Below are 17,815 nucleotides of genomic sequence, written 5' to 3' on the forward strand. Positions count from 1 at the left end.
TTGAATTGAAGGGGGAAGTTCATGCTGTTGAGAAGAAAACTGGCACCCCTGCTATCCAGAAGTGTCTGTAAAGGACTCTTTTGAATATGTAAAGGAATTAGAATATCTCTTAGTATATGTATTAACATACGTATTGGCTACATATATTTGTAGAAACCAGGAGTCACTGGTTTAGCCCCATCAAGTGTCCAATTGGATCTGAAACAAAAATCCTCTTGGAACAAAATAGGCCACATTTGTCAGAAACTGACTCCCCAACTCTGTGTGAGCCACCCCGCCTCATCCCCAGCTTTGTTTTTTTTTGTTGTTGTTGTTTTGTTTTTCCCTACTCTGCAGTCAGCCTGACTTTGGCAAGCAGTCAAGAAGTGAACAAGAGAGATGGAAGTGCTCTGGGTATCTGACCCCTTACTGGCCACTCAACCATGCAAGCTGTGAAGCCCAGTTAAAAAAAAAAAAATGTTGCCTTTCTTTTCCTCTCACCCCCTAACGAACTGCCTCTTTCTCTTCCCCACCATCACAGAAGGAAAACAATCAAAAGCATTAGTATTCCCGTGAAAAGGGCCAGTCACACAGGGGATGACTGCAAGCCCTTCGTAACCACTCCAAGACGCTGCCAGGGCCTGAGAAGGAACAAACTCCAATTGCTCCAGTTCAAACTGGTCCTGGCCTGGTCAGACGGAGGAGACAGAGCAGTGATTCACAGCAGGACGTGGTACTTGCAGACTGACCATTCTCTCAGGACTCACTAGGGTCTCTTCTCTGACGAGATGATACCTGGTGTGCAAGTCTCCTTTTAGAAATGCATAGATTCTGCTATATATTTCTTTTCTTGTTGGTCTCCTAAGAACAACTGGAAGCTCTTACCTAACCTGAAGTATCTCCTTGTGTTGCTTTCAGGAATTGGGACACTCACCCAGGACACACTATGGTGCTTCAGTCAAGTGAAAGGCACTATCGAGATTGGGACCACAGAAGGTAGGAGAAATCCCCATACCCTTTTCCTTGCCTCCTTGGGAGTTTGTGCTGGTTTCAAAATTAAACACTTTCATCTTTGCTTTCACGAATCTAAGTCCCCACACACCCTAGAATTGCATTCTAAGCTAGAAATAGATTTAATAATTTCTTTCTCTCTTTATCTCCTGGTTTTTTTTTTTTCTGTTGATATTTATTTTGTTCCTACCAATGAGGCAGCACTGAAATGAACTTTCAGTAAAATAGGTTTGCAGAGACAGAGGCTAAACTAGGCAAGCCTTGTTTCAGGATGGTCATCAGCGCTGTAGAATTCTGAGTCCAAACACTTTAAGACTGTCAGCCATAATTCTCTCCCTTGCATTCTATGTGGAGGACCATTGGCAATACATGAAGTGCGGAGGGAGACTGAAGAATTTAAGTCTGGTCATATGACTTATGGGAACATTGAATCCCAATCTTAGCATATAATTGCCTTTCTGGTTCTCAGGAGACTTTCCTATTCCAGGGCCCTTTACCTGGGATAATGCATTAGTTTTCCTCCTCCTGAAGAACTGTTTATTTTTCTTTATTTTCTTCTTTCATAAGCCTGGGCTTGGAGACCCCCATGACTCTCCCTAAGGGTGTCTGCATTACAAAACACTGACAGGCAATTGGAAGGAACTAGAATAGTACTTCTGGGTGTTTTAAATCATGGTTTAGCTCTTCTAGCAGAATGCAGTAGGGCTTGCCTGAAACAGATTTTGCTGCTTTGATGGTAGCTTTAGATTTTAGATGTGGTATAACACAGGTGTAAAACTAGTTTTAAAGAATGATGAAGTGAACAGTTGACAGGATTGAACACTATACTCAAACTAACATGCATAAATGCATGTGAACTTCAGGTCATTCTGTAGCACTTCAATTCTGAGTAAAAAATGATTTGAGCAAAAATTAATCTGAGTAATTTGGAAAAGGTAGTTTATTTACAATCTTGCTATAATTCTTTTGTAGAGAATCTAATAGTGGGTGACCAAAAACCAAATACTCTATGTTTACAAAGTAGGAGAAAGCACACTAAAATAAATTAATAAATAAATCGATATAAAATTATATTTAAAATAAATTGACACAATGTTTGCACATATTTATAAGGTAGAGTGTGATGTTTCGATATGTGTATATTGTGTAATGATATCAAACCAAGATGATTAGCATATCCATTACCTCATACATTTATTATTTCTTTGTGGTAAGAAGATTCTAAATCCTCTCTCTCTTTTGAGATATACCATATGATATTGTTAACCTACTCACCCTACCGTGCTAAAGAACAAAACTTATTCCTCAGATCTATTACTTTATATTTATTGACCAATCTCTTTCCATCTTCCTACCACCCCTCAGGCCTCTGGTAACCACTATTTACTATTCTCTACTTCTATGAGATCGACTTTTTTTGGTTCCTCATATGAGTGAGAAAATGTGGTATTTGTCTGTGCCTGGCTTATTTCACTTAATATAATGCCTTTCATGTTTATCCATGTTGCCACAAATATTTTATATATTTATATATATATATAAAACTGTATGTATCTATTCATCTGTTTATGGACACTTAGGTTGTGTCCATAATTTGGCTATTGCTACTAGAGCTGCAATAAACATGGGAGAGCAGATTTCTTTTCTATGTACTGATTTTATTTTGTAAATATAGACCAAGTAGTGGGATTACTGGATCTAATATTATATTTGTATATAGCATCCTCTATTTTTGAGATGAATTGTCAAATAGAGCCTTACAAAAGATCCTTCTAAAGCCCCTATGAAGACAGATAGAAACTATCAATCCCATTTTATGTCACCTAAAAAAAAGAATTTTGAGTGTCTTCTATATGACAGCACTGTGCTAGACATTAGAAATTTTTTTAAAAAGGAAAGAAAAAAAATGACCTACTCTCTAACCTCATGGATCTTAAGAAAAGGAAGCTCAAGTGAATACACTGTTTCAAATCTTGGCCCATGATTCAAAATCATTTGAACTTTTTAAATAATAGAGACTCCCAGGTCTCCAAGAGCTACTAAGTTAGAGTTTCAAGGGTCAGGGTGATACAATGTGTGTTAGTTTACCCAGTTAATTCTAATGTAGTGGACTAGCATTGGGCATCACAAAGCTAGAGGACTTGTTCCAAGTAATCCATTATTCTCTCACTCTGCACTTAAATCTTAAATCTTGTCCTTGTGACTGGCTTCCCATCAATTATGAGAATTCTGAGTGTTTGCTGTAACTATAGGTCTTACCAATTGCAGACTTATTATTTGCTTAAGACAAATTATTAAGATAATACATATACAGCATTGGCCATAGTGCTCAATACTTTGTAAGTACTCGATATTTGTAAGCTATTATTATAAATATTATTATAATTAGACCTTCATTCTAAATTAATCTTCACCAAAACCTTATGACAGGTAAGAATTTTTATTCCCACATTACCTATGAGGATATTGAAGTCAAGCAAACAAACAAAAAATATTAAGTACATTGCCAAAGGCACTATAGCTTATAAATGGGTGATGCAGTTTTCAAACCTAGTCTTTGGGACTCCAAAGCCCCTGCTTTTTAAACATTGTTTTGAAAATAGAGACTCTGACTTAGTAGTCTGGAATGAAGGCCTGGAACGTGCATTTTACACACATGCCCTTAGATGATCATTATGAATACACGTGAACTGAAGATAGGTTGAAATGTTTACTGTGCATAATACAAAAGTAGCCTGCTTGAACTGACTGTTAGTTGGGTCAGAGTCAGGATCAAAATGACAATCGATCCCTATTTTGTTTGGAAAATGCACTTTAAAATAGTGAATAAAGGGAGAAACTTTTTTAAAAGAAGAATTAGGTTAGTCACAAACACACAGCCACTGGCATGGAGGTTCCCTAGCCAACATATCTTAGATGTCATTTAACCTGCACTAACACTGCCTCAATGGAAGTTGAATATTTGTTGAGTGAATTAATAAAAGACTTTCACTTGCTACTCGTTAAAAATCAGGTTTCCTTTGGTTTAATTGGCATAATCTACCCAAGTTAATTTTCTATACAATCAAAGTCAATAAAAATTATTCAGCTTTCCCTTCCATGTTACTTATTCCTATTAATAGCTTTTTCTATTTCAGTTCTATCACTTTCTAGCTAGTTACCTTGGCAAGCTAATGTCTCCATGCTTCAGTTTTCCTCATGTGCAGAATGGGGATAATAGTATAGTTACCCATTATGGCTATAAGGGCTAGGAGGGGGTGTGTGTGTGTGTGTATACACATATACATATATGTGTATATATTATATATATGCATACACATATGTGTATAATATACATATGTGATACATATATAATATACAATATTATATATATAATACATATAAAATATATATTACATATTATATATAACACACATGTATTAATATATGTAACTAAATATATATCAGACCATTACCAATAGGTTGTTATAAAATGTTCAGTTTGCATCTTGGTGCAAGATACTTATGTACATCTTGGGTATCAAGTAGTAGACTAGAATTTTTTCACATGTCAAATTATTCTATAGGGCTTTAAATGAATTATACTATGAGTTCGACAATAAGCATTTGGTGAGTGCTTACTATATCCAGGGTACTGTCTCAGAAAGTAAGAAGGTTGTAAAGATAAATAAAATATAGTCCAAGTTCTCAAGAAATGCACCATTGAAGAGGAGACAGAGTATGGCCTGGAAGAGTAAAGCATCACATCAAATAAACACAAGGTAAAATGAGCTGCAGATAAAAGTACTTAGGCTAAAGACTACAATGCTTTGACTACCAGAGAGGTAGGAATCTCACACATTTGGTGGAGAAAAATAGACTTGTGGGAAGAAAACATTCAAGACAAACCTTAAATAATTTTAAAAACCATAACATTTATTCTTTTATTTTTCTGATTACTAAAACAATATATTCTCAGTGTAGAAAAGTTTAAATTTAACCAATAAAAATCAGAAAATAAATGTCATTCAGAAACCTACAATCCACAGATTAGCATTGTTAAAAATTTATGGTATATTTTTCTAACCTCTTGATTATGCATATATGGTCATTAATTCATTCAGTCAAAAAACAAGTACTGTGTATCAAATACTGTGCAAGGAATTGCTTAGTTTACATCAAACAATATCCATATTTTTTTTTTACCAAAATGGAGTCATAATGGAAATACTATTTTGTAAATTGATGTTTTTACTTAAGAATGTATAGGATCATCTTTCGTATAATAAGAGGTACATATACCCTAGTTTTATTTACCTAGATTTTCAATATTTATAACATTGTTATGAACACCTAATAGTAAAATCTTTACATTTATCCAGGAAAAGCAGTGTGATATAGTGATTAAGAGCATATGTTTCACAGTTAAAAATACCTGGTTCAAATTTAGCTTCACTACTTATGGGCATGGAGTAAGTTACCTCAAACTTTTCATGATTCTATTTCCTGATATGTAAAATTGGGATAATAAGAGTATCTTGAAGAACTCTTATGATAATATAATTAGACATATATTTTAAACAACATAGCACATAGACATGATTTAGTAATCATAATTAGCTACTGTGATTATGTCACTGGGACACATTCTCAAAAATAGCATTCCTTGGGCTTTATAGGAAGTCTTATGAGAGACAATGTGGCTTTATTAGAGCGGAGAAGGTGCAGATGAAGAGAAAACAGGTTCCAGGCTTGTTTTGGAGGCAATAGGCTGCATTTTAGGGGAGAAGTAAATTAAGGAATTAAGATAGTTTTCAGGTTTTAGCTTTGAACAACTGGGTGGTTGGTGGGCTCCAGTTACTAACACCAGGAAACCTGAAAAAGAAAGATATTTGGGGAGAAAAATCATGAGCTTTGTTTTGAACATAATTAATATGAAGTAGCTATGAGGCACAAAGTATAAACATCAAGAAGGAAGTTGTATGTATATATATGAGTCACATATATGTCTTAGAGAGACAGTCTCAGAGATGGAGATAGAACCTGGGGAGGCCTCAGCATGCAGATGGTGTTTGGAACCATTGAACTGAATGAGATCACATAACTTATGCAGATCATGTGGACATGCAGTCAACAAACAATTTTGATGACCTAAACTTTCACTGATATGCTGGTGGTTAGGATGCCATAAAAACATTGTTGACTTAGTTGAGTTATTGGAAGACACTTACACATTTAAAGGTTCTGATTTACCATGTGCAATGCTTGTATTTGATTTGCTTAGCAGGCGTATTTCATATAACATATGATTTCATTGCATGAAATTTTACATTATTTCATCATTAGAAGTACTTTATATGGAGAAATTGCCCACTCGATATCAGACAACTTCTTGAGACTTGGTGTCTGATTTTGTACATGGGAAAAAGAATTATCTGGTGCGGTTTCTGTTTTTATTCCAACTACAGCATATAACCATTTTCTTTCCGATACTGCAATTCTAGGGTGCTTTGTTTGTTCCTCATTCTGCAGTTCTTTGATGTCTGTCAACACAGGTCACTTCATCTTATTCATGGGAAATAATTGTGATATTTATTCTGTTTTGCTACATGGGCATAACATTTTTTTCCTTCCCTCCCTCTGAAAAGATCACTCATGTAGAGGGAAGGATGAGGCATTCTATCGATTGTGCTTTCTAATGAGAGAAAAATATCAATGTGACTGTCGATGTGAGGTGTATTTCATATACCCTAAAGTAAAAGCCAACACCTGTGACTTCCTTGCAAAGAGGAATCCTCTATAACATTTGCAATAATGTTTCATTTTGCATGGATGTTTAAGTAATCCGAGGATTATAGGAATGATTTTTCAGCTTTCTTTCAGTGATTGTGACTCTTTGCTGTCAACAGAAAAAAAAAAAAAAAAAAAAAAAAAAATTGGGTTGTCTCAAAACAGTATAAAGACTTGTGACCTTCACCTCATTTTATAGAAAGAAGTCCGTGATTGACAAATAACCTTTCTTAGATGTTTAGATGTTTAGTTACAATAATTGTAACTTCACCCCATAGATCTTAGCCTAAATGATAGAAAACGGAATCTTACTTGCCTTGCTCTTCCCACTCCTGAATACAGGGTGAAGGGCTGGCACTGAGAAGAATTCCCATTTCGGGAAGAAGGAATCCTGTCTTTTTGGACAGAAGCTTTCTAAATCAACAACTCAAGGGGATTTTTAATTAGGCACCAATTTGAGATCAGATAATCCCTCACTTTAAACTTGGTTCAGCTACCCAGTTAGTGATCTTAGACAGGATACTAAATGATTTTCCAACATTATTGTGCATATGAATACCCTGAGAAGGATGTTAAAATGCATATTACTAGATTCTGCCTCTAGAGATTCTGATTCACTAGGTCTGGGACAGAGTCAAAGAACCTGCATATTTCACAAGCATCCCAAATAATTATTTTTATTTATTTTTATTTATTTATTTTTGTTTTGTTTTTTTGAGATGGAGCCTTGCTCTATCGCCTAGGCTGGAATGCAGTGGCGTGATCTCAGCTCACTGCAACCTCCACCTCCTGGGTTCAAACAGTTCTCCTGCCTCAGCCTCCTGAGTAGCTGGGATTACAGGCGCCCGCCACTACGCCCAGCTGTTTTTTGTATTTTTAGCAGAGACGGGGTTTCACCATATTGACCCAGCTGCTCTCGAACTCCTGACCCGTGATCCACCTTCCTCAGCCTCCCAAAGTGCTAGGATTACAGGCAGGAGCCACTGCACCCGACCCATCCCAAACAATTCTAATAGTTTGATCCAAGAGGCACTTTGAGAAATTCTGTTCTTTCTTTCCTTACATCAGAGGGCTATTCTAAGAGCGGAGAAGACAGAAAATCTGCAGGTGTTTTGAGTGCATTTAAAGGAAACAAGAATGCCAATAAATGTGAGATACTGTGCAGCCGAGTTCTCTGCCTTGGGCACGGAAGGGAGTGAAAACCTTTCCTCTGTGTGTGAAAAAGAAGTGGAGATCTCTTCTCTGCACCCAGTAGGCTACAAGGGAATTTCCTATGCAACTTCACTTTGCATGGCGCTCCAATCTGCCAGAAGAAAAATTGGACTGATTATGAACAAGTTGTGCAGGATGAAAGCATTTTTTCTCAGCTGTGATGCAGAATGTTTTGATGTGAGAAGGCTTGCTGTACTCTGCAGGTGGGCTGGTGAGAAGTGAACGCTGGAGGAAGGGAAGCAGGTTCTTTGCATAACACTGAAGGCAAACATCCTGTTCTCTTTGTAAGCATTAGGTAATTAAATATTTCCTAGCCAAGAAAGAGAAAAGAACTGTGACTATTTATTTCTCCTCTTCCCTAATGCCAATCACTTGAAATGTGTTTAATTAACAAATATTTATGGAGCACCTAGTATGTGCTAGGCACTGGGCTGGACGATGAGGTCAGTCATGGACAAAACACTGTTGCTCCCCTCCATTAAGCACTGTACACTTTCCTGAGGGCATCACCACATGGTTTTTAATGACAATCCAATGTGATTGTGGAGAGTACTAGAAAAAGAGTCAGTCACCCAACCCACACTGGGAACAGAGCAGGGAAGGCTTGCTAGAGTAAGATTGGCTAGACTGGAAGCCAATCTGAGACCTAAAGTAGAAACAGGAATTCGCTAGGACTTCTGGGTACATAGACCCACATTTTATTCATGGTTCAATTATTCTCCTGTGCTATTTGCTCAGGTTCCCTGGGTGATCGCCAACTTGGGAGGATGAAAGGATATGTTAATAAGATCTTTGAAAGTGCTGCACAATACCTGGCCAGGGTAAAGTAATGATAATGATAATTCTGTTTAATCAGGCTTCATGAGATCAGACTCCTTAATAATTGCTTTCAACATGTTATCTCATTCCACCTTTGCTGCAACACTAAGATATGAGGCAGGTGCCAGCTTAAGCCCATTTTACGGTGGAGGAAATTGAGACTCAGAAAGTTTAACAACATATCCATTTGCACACCAGTCTGACCTCAGAGTTGGTATTCTCAACTACTGTGATAGAGCACTCCTGGCAAGTAACCTGACACCAAGCAGGGGCTTAATAAATATTTATTGAATGAATATAGCCTTCAGTAACTAATAAATGTCAACCAACCAAAAAACATCAATATTACTGTTAATACAACAATAACGGATATTTTTAAAGAATAAAATAGCTCATTCAAAACAATCCATTATAGATACACAGAACTTTTCTAACTTTAACATATATGGATCATATATATCCTATAATCCATAGGAGATAACTAGAATCGGTCTTATAATCCCGCATTGCAGACAAAAAGATAGTATAGATATTATAGATAGTAGACCTAATTTTCTTCATAAATATGAGGAGGTGAAGGCAGCTAGAAATAAGTCTTAAATTGCCCAAGGTCTTATAGAGTCCAGAAGGCAAATTTTTGAATCCTACACCAGCAATTTTTTTACTGCTCATCTTCCGCTAGACGCACTGACTGTAAGTTTAAGATACGGTTGACTGTCTTGAAAATGCAGGGCACAGGACATCAAGGCAACTCAAGGGAAATCCATCATGCTTTCAAGATGCTTTCACTTGCAACAGAAAACTGCTATCAAAATATCTGGAACAGTAAAAGAATGACCTCTTCTGGTTGAAAGGTTATTGCAATAATCCAGCGTTTCACATAAGTCACAAGGCGGGGAGCCCCCGAGCTGATGAATTCCCTAGGTGAAGCGCAGCATAGAGGACTCAGATCCTCTCCATCTCCCTGCCTTGCTGTCTTTGGAATGTCAGCTTTTTCCCAAGACAACTGCTGCTTGCAATTCTGGGCGTCACACTCAGATAAACCAACAACGTCAAGTGAAAGGACATTCTGATTTTTTTTTAAATAAAGAAACCTTTTCCCTCCAATATCCCTAGAAAATTTCTTTTGATTCCCCTTTGCCACAGTCTAAGTCAGATGCCCACTTCTGTTTTTTGTTGTTGTTGTTGTTGTTTTTTCTTTTGAGACAGTGTCTCGCTCTGTCACCAGGCTGGAGTGCACTGGCACGATCTCGGCTCACTGCAATCTCCACCTCCCAGCAGATGCCCACTTCTAAGCCATCCATTGGCAAGGAGAATGGGATTAGCCTAACTAGCTTTATACAAATAGGCTTGCATCCGAGTTTGGAATGGGATCATCATCCCTGAGTGGAGGATGCCACAACAGAATCTAGGCTTTGCAGCAAGGAATGAGGATGCGATTCAAGGTAGTCCAACAATAGTATCAGCTACAGGAAAAAGAGACAGATAAGGCTTAACCAGTTCTATTGCTACCGCTGTGCAAAGGGTGGTGAGTTATTGGCTTGTTCTTGGTTAAACATTTGGCTCAGGCAAATCCAGACACCAAGCTTCTCTAGACTGACTTGTCTTGAAGCTGGGGCCTGAGGTGTGTGAGAAGAGCACTTGCCTTTTTGTAAATGTTGCTCATTAAGCAGGCTCAGCATCATCCTACTTACTGCCTATGTTGTTAGTTAATGGAATTTAAAAGCCAAGAATAAATAATTAAGCACATGGACATTGTGGATGGTTCCTGTTTATTTGCTCAAGGTTTCAGTAAGCATTATGCCTTTTTCTTAGTATATTTATTTTTAGTCTATCATATAGAGCTTTAAAAAAGAGAGTATAACTAACTTTATACCAATTTGGTTGGAGTTAAGGATGTTGAATTTTATTCATCCATTTATTCAGTAAATATATATTGGGCAGTAGGTATTGGAAACACAGCAGCCCTCGAAATAGCCACAGTCTGTGATATTAATGGAGCTCACATTCTAGTGCAGAGGTGGACACTGGAAAATGCAAGCTTACAAAGACACAAGATATTTTCCAATGATGACATATGAAACCCCGTCTCTATAAAAATATAAAAATTAGTTGGGTGTGGTGGCAGGCGCCTGTGGGAAGCTTTCAGGATTCTAAGCATGGAAGTACTCTGATGTTTTAGGACCTAAATCCTAGGGCATTTCACCTCAATGGAGAATTTTCAGTAACATAATCTTCCTTATAGTTGTATTGTGAAAATTCAACCTCACCTCTAAACTCAACTATTTTTGTTTGTTTTGTTTTTGCTTCCAACGTAGAGGTCTTCATACCTCCCCTCTCGTAGTAAAATCCTGTCTGTGGTCTGAAGCTCACTGTGCTATCTTTGCCCAGGATCACCATTGGAATTTGTAAATGTTACAGTTTTGTTCAGTGCCTAAAAGCAATTTTCAAGGCATTGTTGAGATCACTTAAATTTGGCAGCCTTGAGACCTGACCATGTCCTTTCAGCTTACAGTTTAGGGAACATAAGATCTGTTGTTTTTTCATTTTAGTTTTTACTGTGGATGATATTTCCATAATTTTATTAGCTGTTTCTTAAGGGCCATTATTATCTATTGTTTCATGAGTGATTTTTCTGATTACGATTTAAAGCAACCTTTCCCAAAATTATGGCACAGTCATTTGTCCATGTGCACGTCTCACTCTACACCATTAATCAAATATACCAGGTAATTTTATGTTGGCAGGTCTATACCAATGATATTCAAGCACTAATGATTTCCAAATATTGATATTAAGTCCCTATTTTCCAAGGAAAACTGATGGCAATTTTTTACAGCTTACCATTCACACATGCTTCAGAATTTATGTGCCTCTTCTTTTTTCAGTCAATGATTCATGTAAAGCACAGCTTCTCATCAGACATACCTGAGAGAGAATATTTTTCTAAAAAGTATTTTACAGCATGCTGAAGATGTGTTTTAAAAAGATTGCTCTTTAATAGCAGTTTAAACCAAATTCATGAAACTAAAACGGAAAAAAATAAATAACAAACTGTATTTTAAAAACAACTCTGATATTACTGTTTAAAAACTTGCATTTTTTTCACATAAAGTAATACTCTTTGTGTTTCTAACAGAAACTTGAGAGCATTGGAAAGACTTTACCATAGTTAAGAGAATGAACTATGAACAGATGGCCTGGGTTTGAATCCCAATGAAACGACTTTCTGTGTCACCTTGAATAGATTGCATAACTTTATTTTGATTTAAACTCACTTTACTCCTCTGTAAAATGGGAAAATAGTAGTTTCTCCTTCATAGGCTTGTCATGAGGATGAAATAAAATAATCTAAACAAAGCACAGCACTTGACACAGAGTGAATGCTAAGTAAATGTTAGCTGTGATGCTAATGAAAACACAGATAACAAGAAAATAAAAATGACTCGTCATTCTACCACCCAGATCATTATTTTTTTAATGTTTAATATTTGCTAAGTTTAGTAAACGCTCTCTAAATGAACTTAAAATGGCCATCAGATCCATGTGTTTACTGAAAAGATTATTTACACCTGGGTCCACACAACGATTACACTTCATCTTTGGGAAGAGCAATAAACACCTGTAGAGGGTTCTACGAGCAAGTGGAAGGAAATTACAGACAGCAAGTTGTCTCCACATTATCAACAAACATGAACAATTAATTACCACTTCTTACACCTAATCCAAGTATTATTTACCCACATGATGTTAATGAGCAAATAGGAAACTGTGCGATTAAACACTTAGATTCATAGCATGTTGGAATTTGAAGGAATTTCCTTTGAAGGAAACTGGGAGATCTTTTCTGGAAGATCTGCCCACTTATAGACGGAGAAGGTGGAGTACAGAAAGTAAAACAGACACAATGAAGTTATGAGTTTCCTCTTCCACATTACCACTTAATGTTTCCACCACTCAGATTCCCCTGTGGCATTATGGGATAAGAGTCTCTTTGATATCCCTTCCGGTGGAAAGACAAAATATTATTCAGCCTGGAAAAAGAAAGCAAGCCTGTCATTTGTGACAACACAGATGAATCTAGAGGACATTATGTTAAGTGAAATAAGCCAGGCGCAGAAAGGCAAATGCCAGATGATCTCACATCTGTGGAATCTAAAAAAGTCAAGCTCATAGATCAGAGAGCAGAGTGGTAATTACTAGGGGTTGGGGTAAGAGGAGGTTGGGGATACAAAGGATACAAAATTTCAGGTAGACAGGAGGAATAAATTCAAGAGATATACCGTACAACTTGGTAACTGTAGTCAATAAGAAAGTATTGTATACTTGAAAATTACTGAGTAGATTTTTAGTGTTCTCAGAAGTAAATAATAAGTATGGGAGGTAATGCATATGTTAATTAACTTAGCCATTCTAAAATGTATACATATGTTTAAACACCATGTTGTATACTATAAATTTAGACAACTTTTGTCAATTAAAAATAAAAATCTCCTGACCACCAAGCAGATGTTAGCATTTTCTACCTCTATTGTATCAGCCAGATGTTTTCTTTAACCTAGGTGGTGATCAAATGCACAAATACGAAAGGAGGAAAGACAGTAGCCCTCCAAGGGCCTTGGTGTGGTCTTTTGGCCAACACCCAGGCTAATCACAACAGCAGAGTGGTTCAGGCTGTGTATTTGGCTGTTGATGAACCCTGGCTTCCCTGGCCTTCTTTAAAGCCTTCCTCAGAAACTGCTGACATTTCCCAGTTTCTCGTGGGCAAGGGAGGCTTGATGATATCAAAAAAAAAAAAAAAAAAATCATGATTAGAAATGGCTTTCTAGTAGTCTAAGAAAGGCATTAAGACAGGAGCTATGTCTATCTTATTTGTCTATTACAGTGCCTGGCACTTATTGAAAACTCGATAAACTTAACATTGAAGAAAAATGATAGTCAGCACCGAGCACATCTAACATGCCAGGTGCTAGGCTCTTGGTGTGTCAAGCACTTTTTAAGGTCTCACTTTTTAGCAGAGGCTGCATGACACCATAGTGAAGAACACAGGCTCCAAAAAGGCTCACCCAGGTTTGCATTCCAACAAATCTGCTATATCAGTATGGTATTTAATGTATCTGTGCCTCAGTTTCTTCATCTATGACATGGGGATAATAATTGAAGCTACATCCAGGGCTCTTGTGAGGATTAAATTAGCTAATACATGTAAAGTATTTACAATGCAGCATGGAATACAGTCAGCATTCAATAAATGCTTGCTCTGTCATTATTAGTGTTAGCACTAACTTACTCACTCCATAGGCCCTGTAAAGGAGATATCCCAATACCTAGATTTTGGCAGAGGAAACTGAGATTTGAAGAGCTTAAATGATTGAATGGTTCCTCCAAAACTATCTTTAGTCACCAGAAAACCTATGATTTAAACCTAGAAGGTAAACATTCAAGGGAATCAATAATATTCTGTGTCGTGGGTAAGAGATCAGGCTTAACCACCTGACTCTGGAGTCAGTCTGTCGGGTTTGATTCCAGCCCAAATCAGGACCCTGTTATTACCAGGTGTGGGTCCTGGAACAGGTTATTCTGAGCCTTGGAGTCCTGAGAATAATACATCCTATCTCACAGGGGTATAACAAGATTTAAAGGAGATAATGCTTGTTGGCATTGAGCTCATGGACCCACACTCACCAGGCGCCCCATAAACTCTTTCATTTTTGTCAATAGTAGCAATGGCTGTAGTTAACTCCAGTTGCTTCCTCCAAAAGCCCTCCCAAACACCCAAGAATCGTTCTTGGCTCTGCCTTCCTAACTTCCTTGAACACCCATACTCATGCACTCTATCACTAAGTCATATGCCATTTTCCCTCTTTTCTCTAAATAGGTCAGTATCTCCAATCCCTCGACCTTGCTCCAACCCCATTGCCACTATGTTACTTTGGACACAATCTTCTCTTCTCTGGATATTGGAGCAGCCTCTTTGGGTTACTCCCACTCTCCTTATTGTCTTGACTACCTCCAGTCTGTTCTTCACACTGTATCCAGAGTAGTATCTCCAGTGTGTACATATGTCACTTGCCTCCCAAAAAGCTTCATTAGGTTTCATTGCTCTTGGGATATCCCCAGCCTCACTCACCATTCTCCTCATGTACTCTCTGTTCCATGTGTCCTCTAATGCCATATCCCCTCCTCCAGCACTACACACATACTATCCCCTTTGCCAGAAATATTTTCACACTCTCTTTTTCTGGCAACCCCGGTTCATCATTCAAATCTCAGTTTTGGTTTCATTTTCCCAAGTAAGCCTTTCTTAACCCTGAACTCTGAGCTCGGTGGCCCTCGTAGAAGGTGCTGAATGTTCTCCATCATACACTTGCCGAATGCATTATCATTTTCTTGCTCCTTGTATGTTTTCTCTATTAGTCCATACTCTGCATGAAGACAAGTCTGCTACAGCTACTTCCTGATATACAACTACAAGTTGTGTAAGCATTCCTAGTGCCCAGCACCATGCCTGGCATACACTAATGTTTAACAAATACATATTGAATAAATGCATGATTAAATAAATGAAAGAATACTAGCTTTCCAATCAGCAAGAAATACCAAGAAGACAGGAGACTCCAAGAAAATTCATTCTCGTGACCAAAGTGACATTTCTTACTGCTAAGTTCAACTACTTGTCACTGCACTTGGTTTATGGAATGCCTTCTAGTTTAAATGATTTATCCTTAAATAGAGCTGCCATTTTTCAATGTGCCGGTATCAGTGGATGCCTAAAGATCTAGGTAAGACCAAATGGTAACAACCTTATATGGTTACGTTTTCAAAACACATTTACAAATATTATTTCATATACTAGATTGTTTTGATTTATATACCAGACCTGTGGGAGAATGAGGTGAGGAAACTAAGGTATGAAGAATTACGCACAGATCTTGGTTCACCTTTCTTCTAATCAAAATATTATTTACCCTCATTTTGCTGCCTAATGTGCAGTTAATGTGTCCATTATCACAGCCCAGGTTTCTGAGGCCGTATTGCTGTAAAGCAGTGATTCTCAATCTAGGGTGTGGGAGGGTAATTTTGCACCTCCGGGGATGTTCACTGATGTCAGGAAGCATTTTGGATTGTCCTGACTGGGGGATGGGAGGTGTGCTACTGGCATCTATTGGGCAGAGCACAGTGACACTACTAAACATCCTAAAACAGCCCCATCTCCCCCACATAACCACACAACAATTACCTTATCCAAAATATCAATAGTGCTTAGGTTGAGAAACCCTGCCATAAAGCAAAGCTCATAGACTGAAACAGCAAAGGAAAAGGTAATTGTGTAAATCTCTCCAGACGTAATCAAGATGTAGAGGAACTGGTGAGTACATACCCTGTTTAAAGGCATGAAGTTTGAATTAGAAAGTATAATACTCTGCAGGCCAAACAGAACCCTCGTGCAAGCTGCTGTGAGCCGTGTGACACTCCCAGGGGAAGGTCCTCCCTGAATGAGCAGATCTGGTCCCTTACTGTAAGAACAACAGGTACAGCATTTTCTCCCCTGCTACCTCCTAAAAGATTTACTATTACGGCCTCTCAGAATCAAGAGGAAAGCTGGGTTAAAAGTGTTTTCTTGAAAAGACATTAAACCCAATTACTCAAGTGCCTACTCTGTATCTCTAAGGGGTAGCCTACGGGTCAGAAAACTAAGATCTTGCCACCTGGATTCGTGTCCCGGGTTCCTTTCAAATCCTCTAAAGTTCTCATCTGTCCAAAAAGAAATACGCTGCCTAATCCTGGGGAAGGCTCTAAGGTCAAAATAGATATCAGAGTCACAGTTATCCTTTTAAAATATTGTTTCATATCAGAATATTGGTTCCTTTTCATAATATTCACGATTTAATTGAAATGCAGAGATGTCTGGGAAGGAAGCAGATAGGACAATTTTTTTTTCTTCTGCAGAACAGGAAGCACATTCGGGATTTGCTTTGGAATGCTTTCTTTTTATGAAGGCTGTGAGGCATTATGTAGACTGAATAATTGGAACATTTTTTATCCCGCTTGGACAAGAAATGTTAAAGCCCACTATTTCCAAACGAGAGCTAATAAGTGCATAGCCCAAACACAGCAGCTGAAATCTGCTTTATATATTTAAAATATGTTTTTATAATTCTATTAATTTGTAGTAAATAGGAGAAAGAGTGAATTTGAGCTGTTTTAATAAAACTGATACTGTTACCTCTTACCAGAAGACTCTTCCCACTTATATCTTCATACGTGCAAATTCTTCTTCTCCATAGCCTATCTTAGATGCCACTACCTCCAGGAAGCCTTCTTGGATTCTGTCCCAATGTTCCATTTAGGTACGAGAGTTTTCTACTATGCACTTTATCTGTTACTCTCTTTTGGCCCTTCTGTAATATTCATATATTTATTACTTAATTTTATATTTCTTTCCTATCTCCCTTCCCTTTCCTTCCTTCCTTCTCTCCTTCCTCTCTTCCCCCTTCTCTTCTTCCCCACTTTCTCCCTCCCTCCCTCCCTTTTACATCATATGCCTATACATGCATCTAATCTCACAGTCCTTGGCACCATGTCCTAGGAATAGCAAACTTTCAACACACGTTGGATCTCTGGAGGCATTGATAGGTACGTGTGCAGATTTGGCTAGATTTCTTCTACATGATTATGGTAGTCATTAGCAAACCCTTTCTTTCAAATAGGTCAGAGGTAAATTTGCCCAACCCTAATGAAATACCCACAAGTTCCAAATAAGTAGATACAAAATCTTGGTCTCAGTCTTGGTGCCATGTCCTATACGAGACTGTAGGGGAGATAATGTTCAGATCAGGCAACTCAGAGAACACAGTGGCATGGGACAGCCTGAGGGGAGGGGTGAGCGGAAAGCCTTTACTGGAATCTTACCTCCTCCACTTGTTTGCAGTTGACTTTATTTAATGTCCCTGTGTAAACTTCCTCATCTATAAACAGATAAAATAATGATATTTACTTTAATATAGGTTTTTCAGGAGGATTC

The 17,815-nt window shown here is 37.8% G+C and overlaps 1 protein-coding gene across 3 annotated transcripts in view; it reads left to right on the forward strand.

Moving 5' to 3' along the window:
• Positions 1-503: 503 nt before the first annotated feature.
• Positions 504-17,815, forward strand: part of PPP2R2B (protein phosphatase 2 regulatory subunit Bbeta) — a 487,138-nt gene continuing 469,826 nt past the window's right edge. Inside the window, exons 1-2 of one of the 3 annotated variants that reach the window (XM_050794012.1) lie at positions 504-777; positions 898-975. In XM_050794012.1, the coding sequence (XP_050649969.1) occupies positions 768-777; positions 898-975 (88 nt within the window). In that variant the 5' untranslated portion in view covers positions 504-767. Of the gene's footprint in view, positions 778-897; positions 976-17,815 lie in introns of those variants that run through there. The other 2 variants (XM_050794011.1, XM_050794017.1) reach the window with 2 other exon arrangements.

Source organism: Macaca thibetana, chromosome 6, assembly GCF_024542745.1.
Source record: "Macaca thibetana thibetana isolate TM-01 chromosome 6, ASM2454274v1, whole genome shotgun sequence".
Taxonomy (NCBI): domain Eukaryota; kingdom Metazoa; phylum Chordata; class Mammalia; order Primates; family Cercopithecidae; genus Macaca; species Macaca thibetana.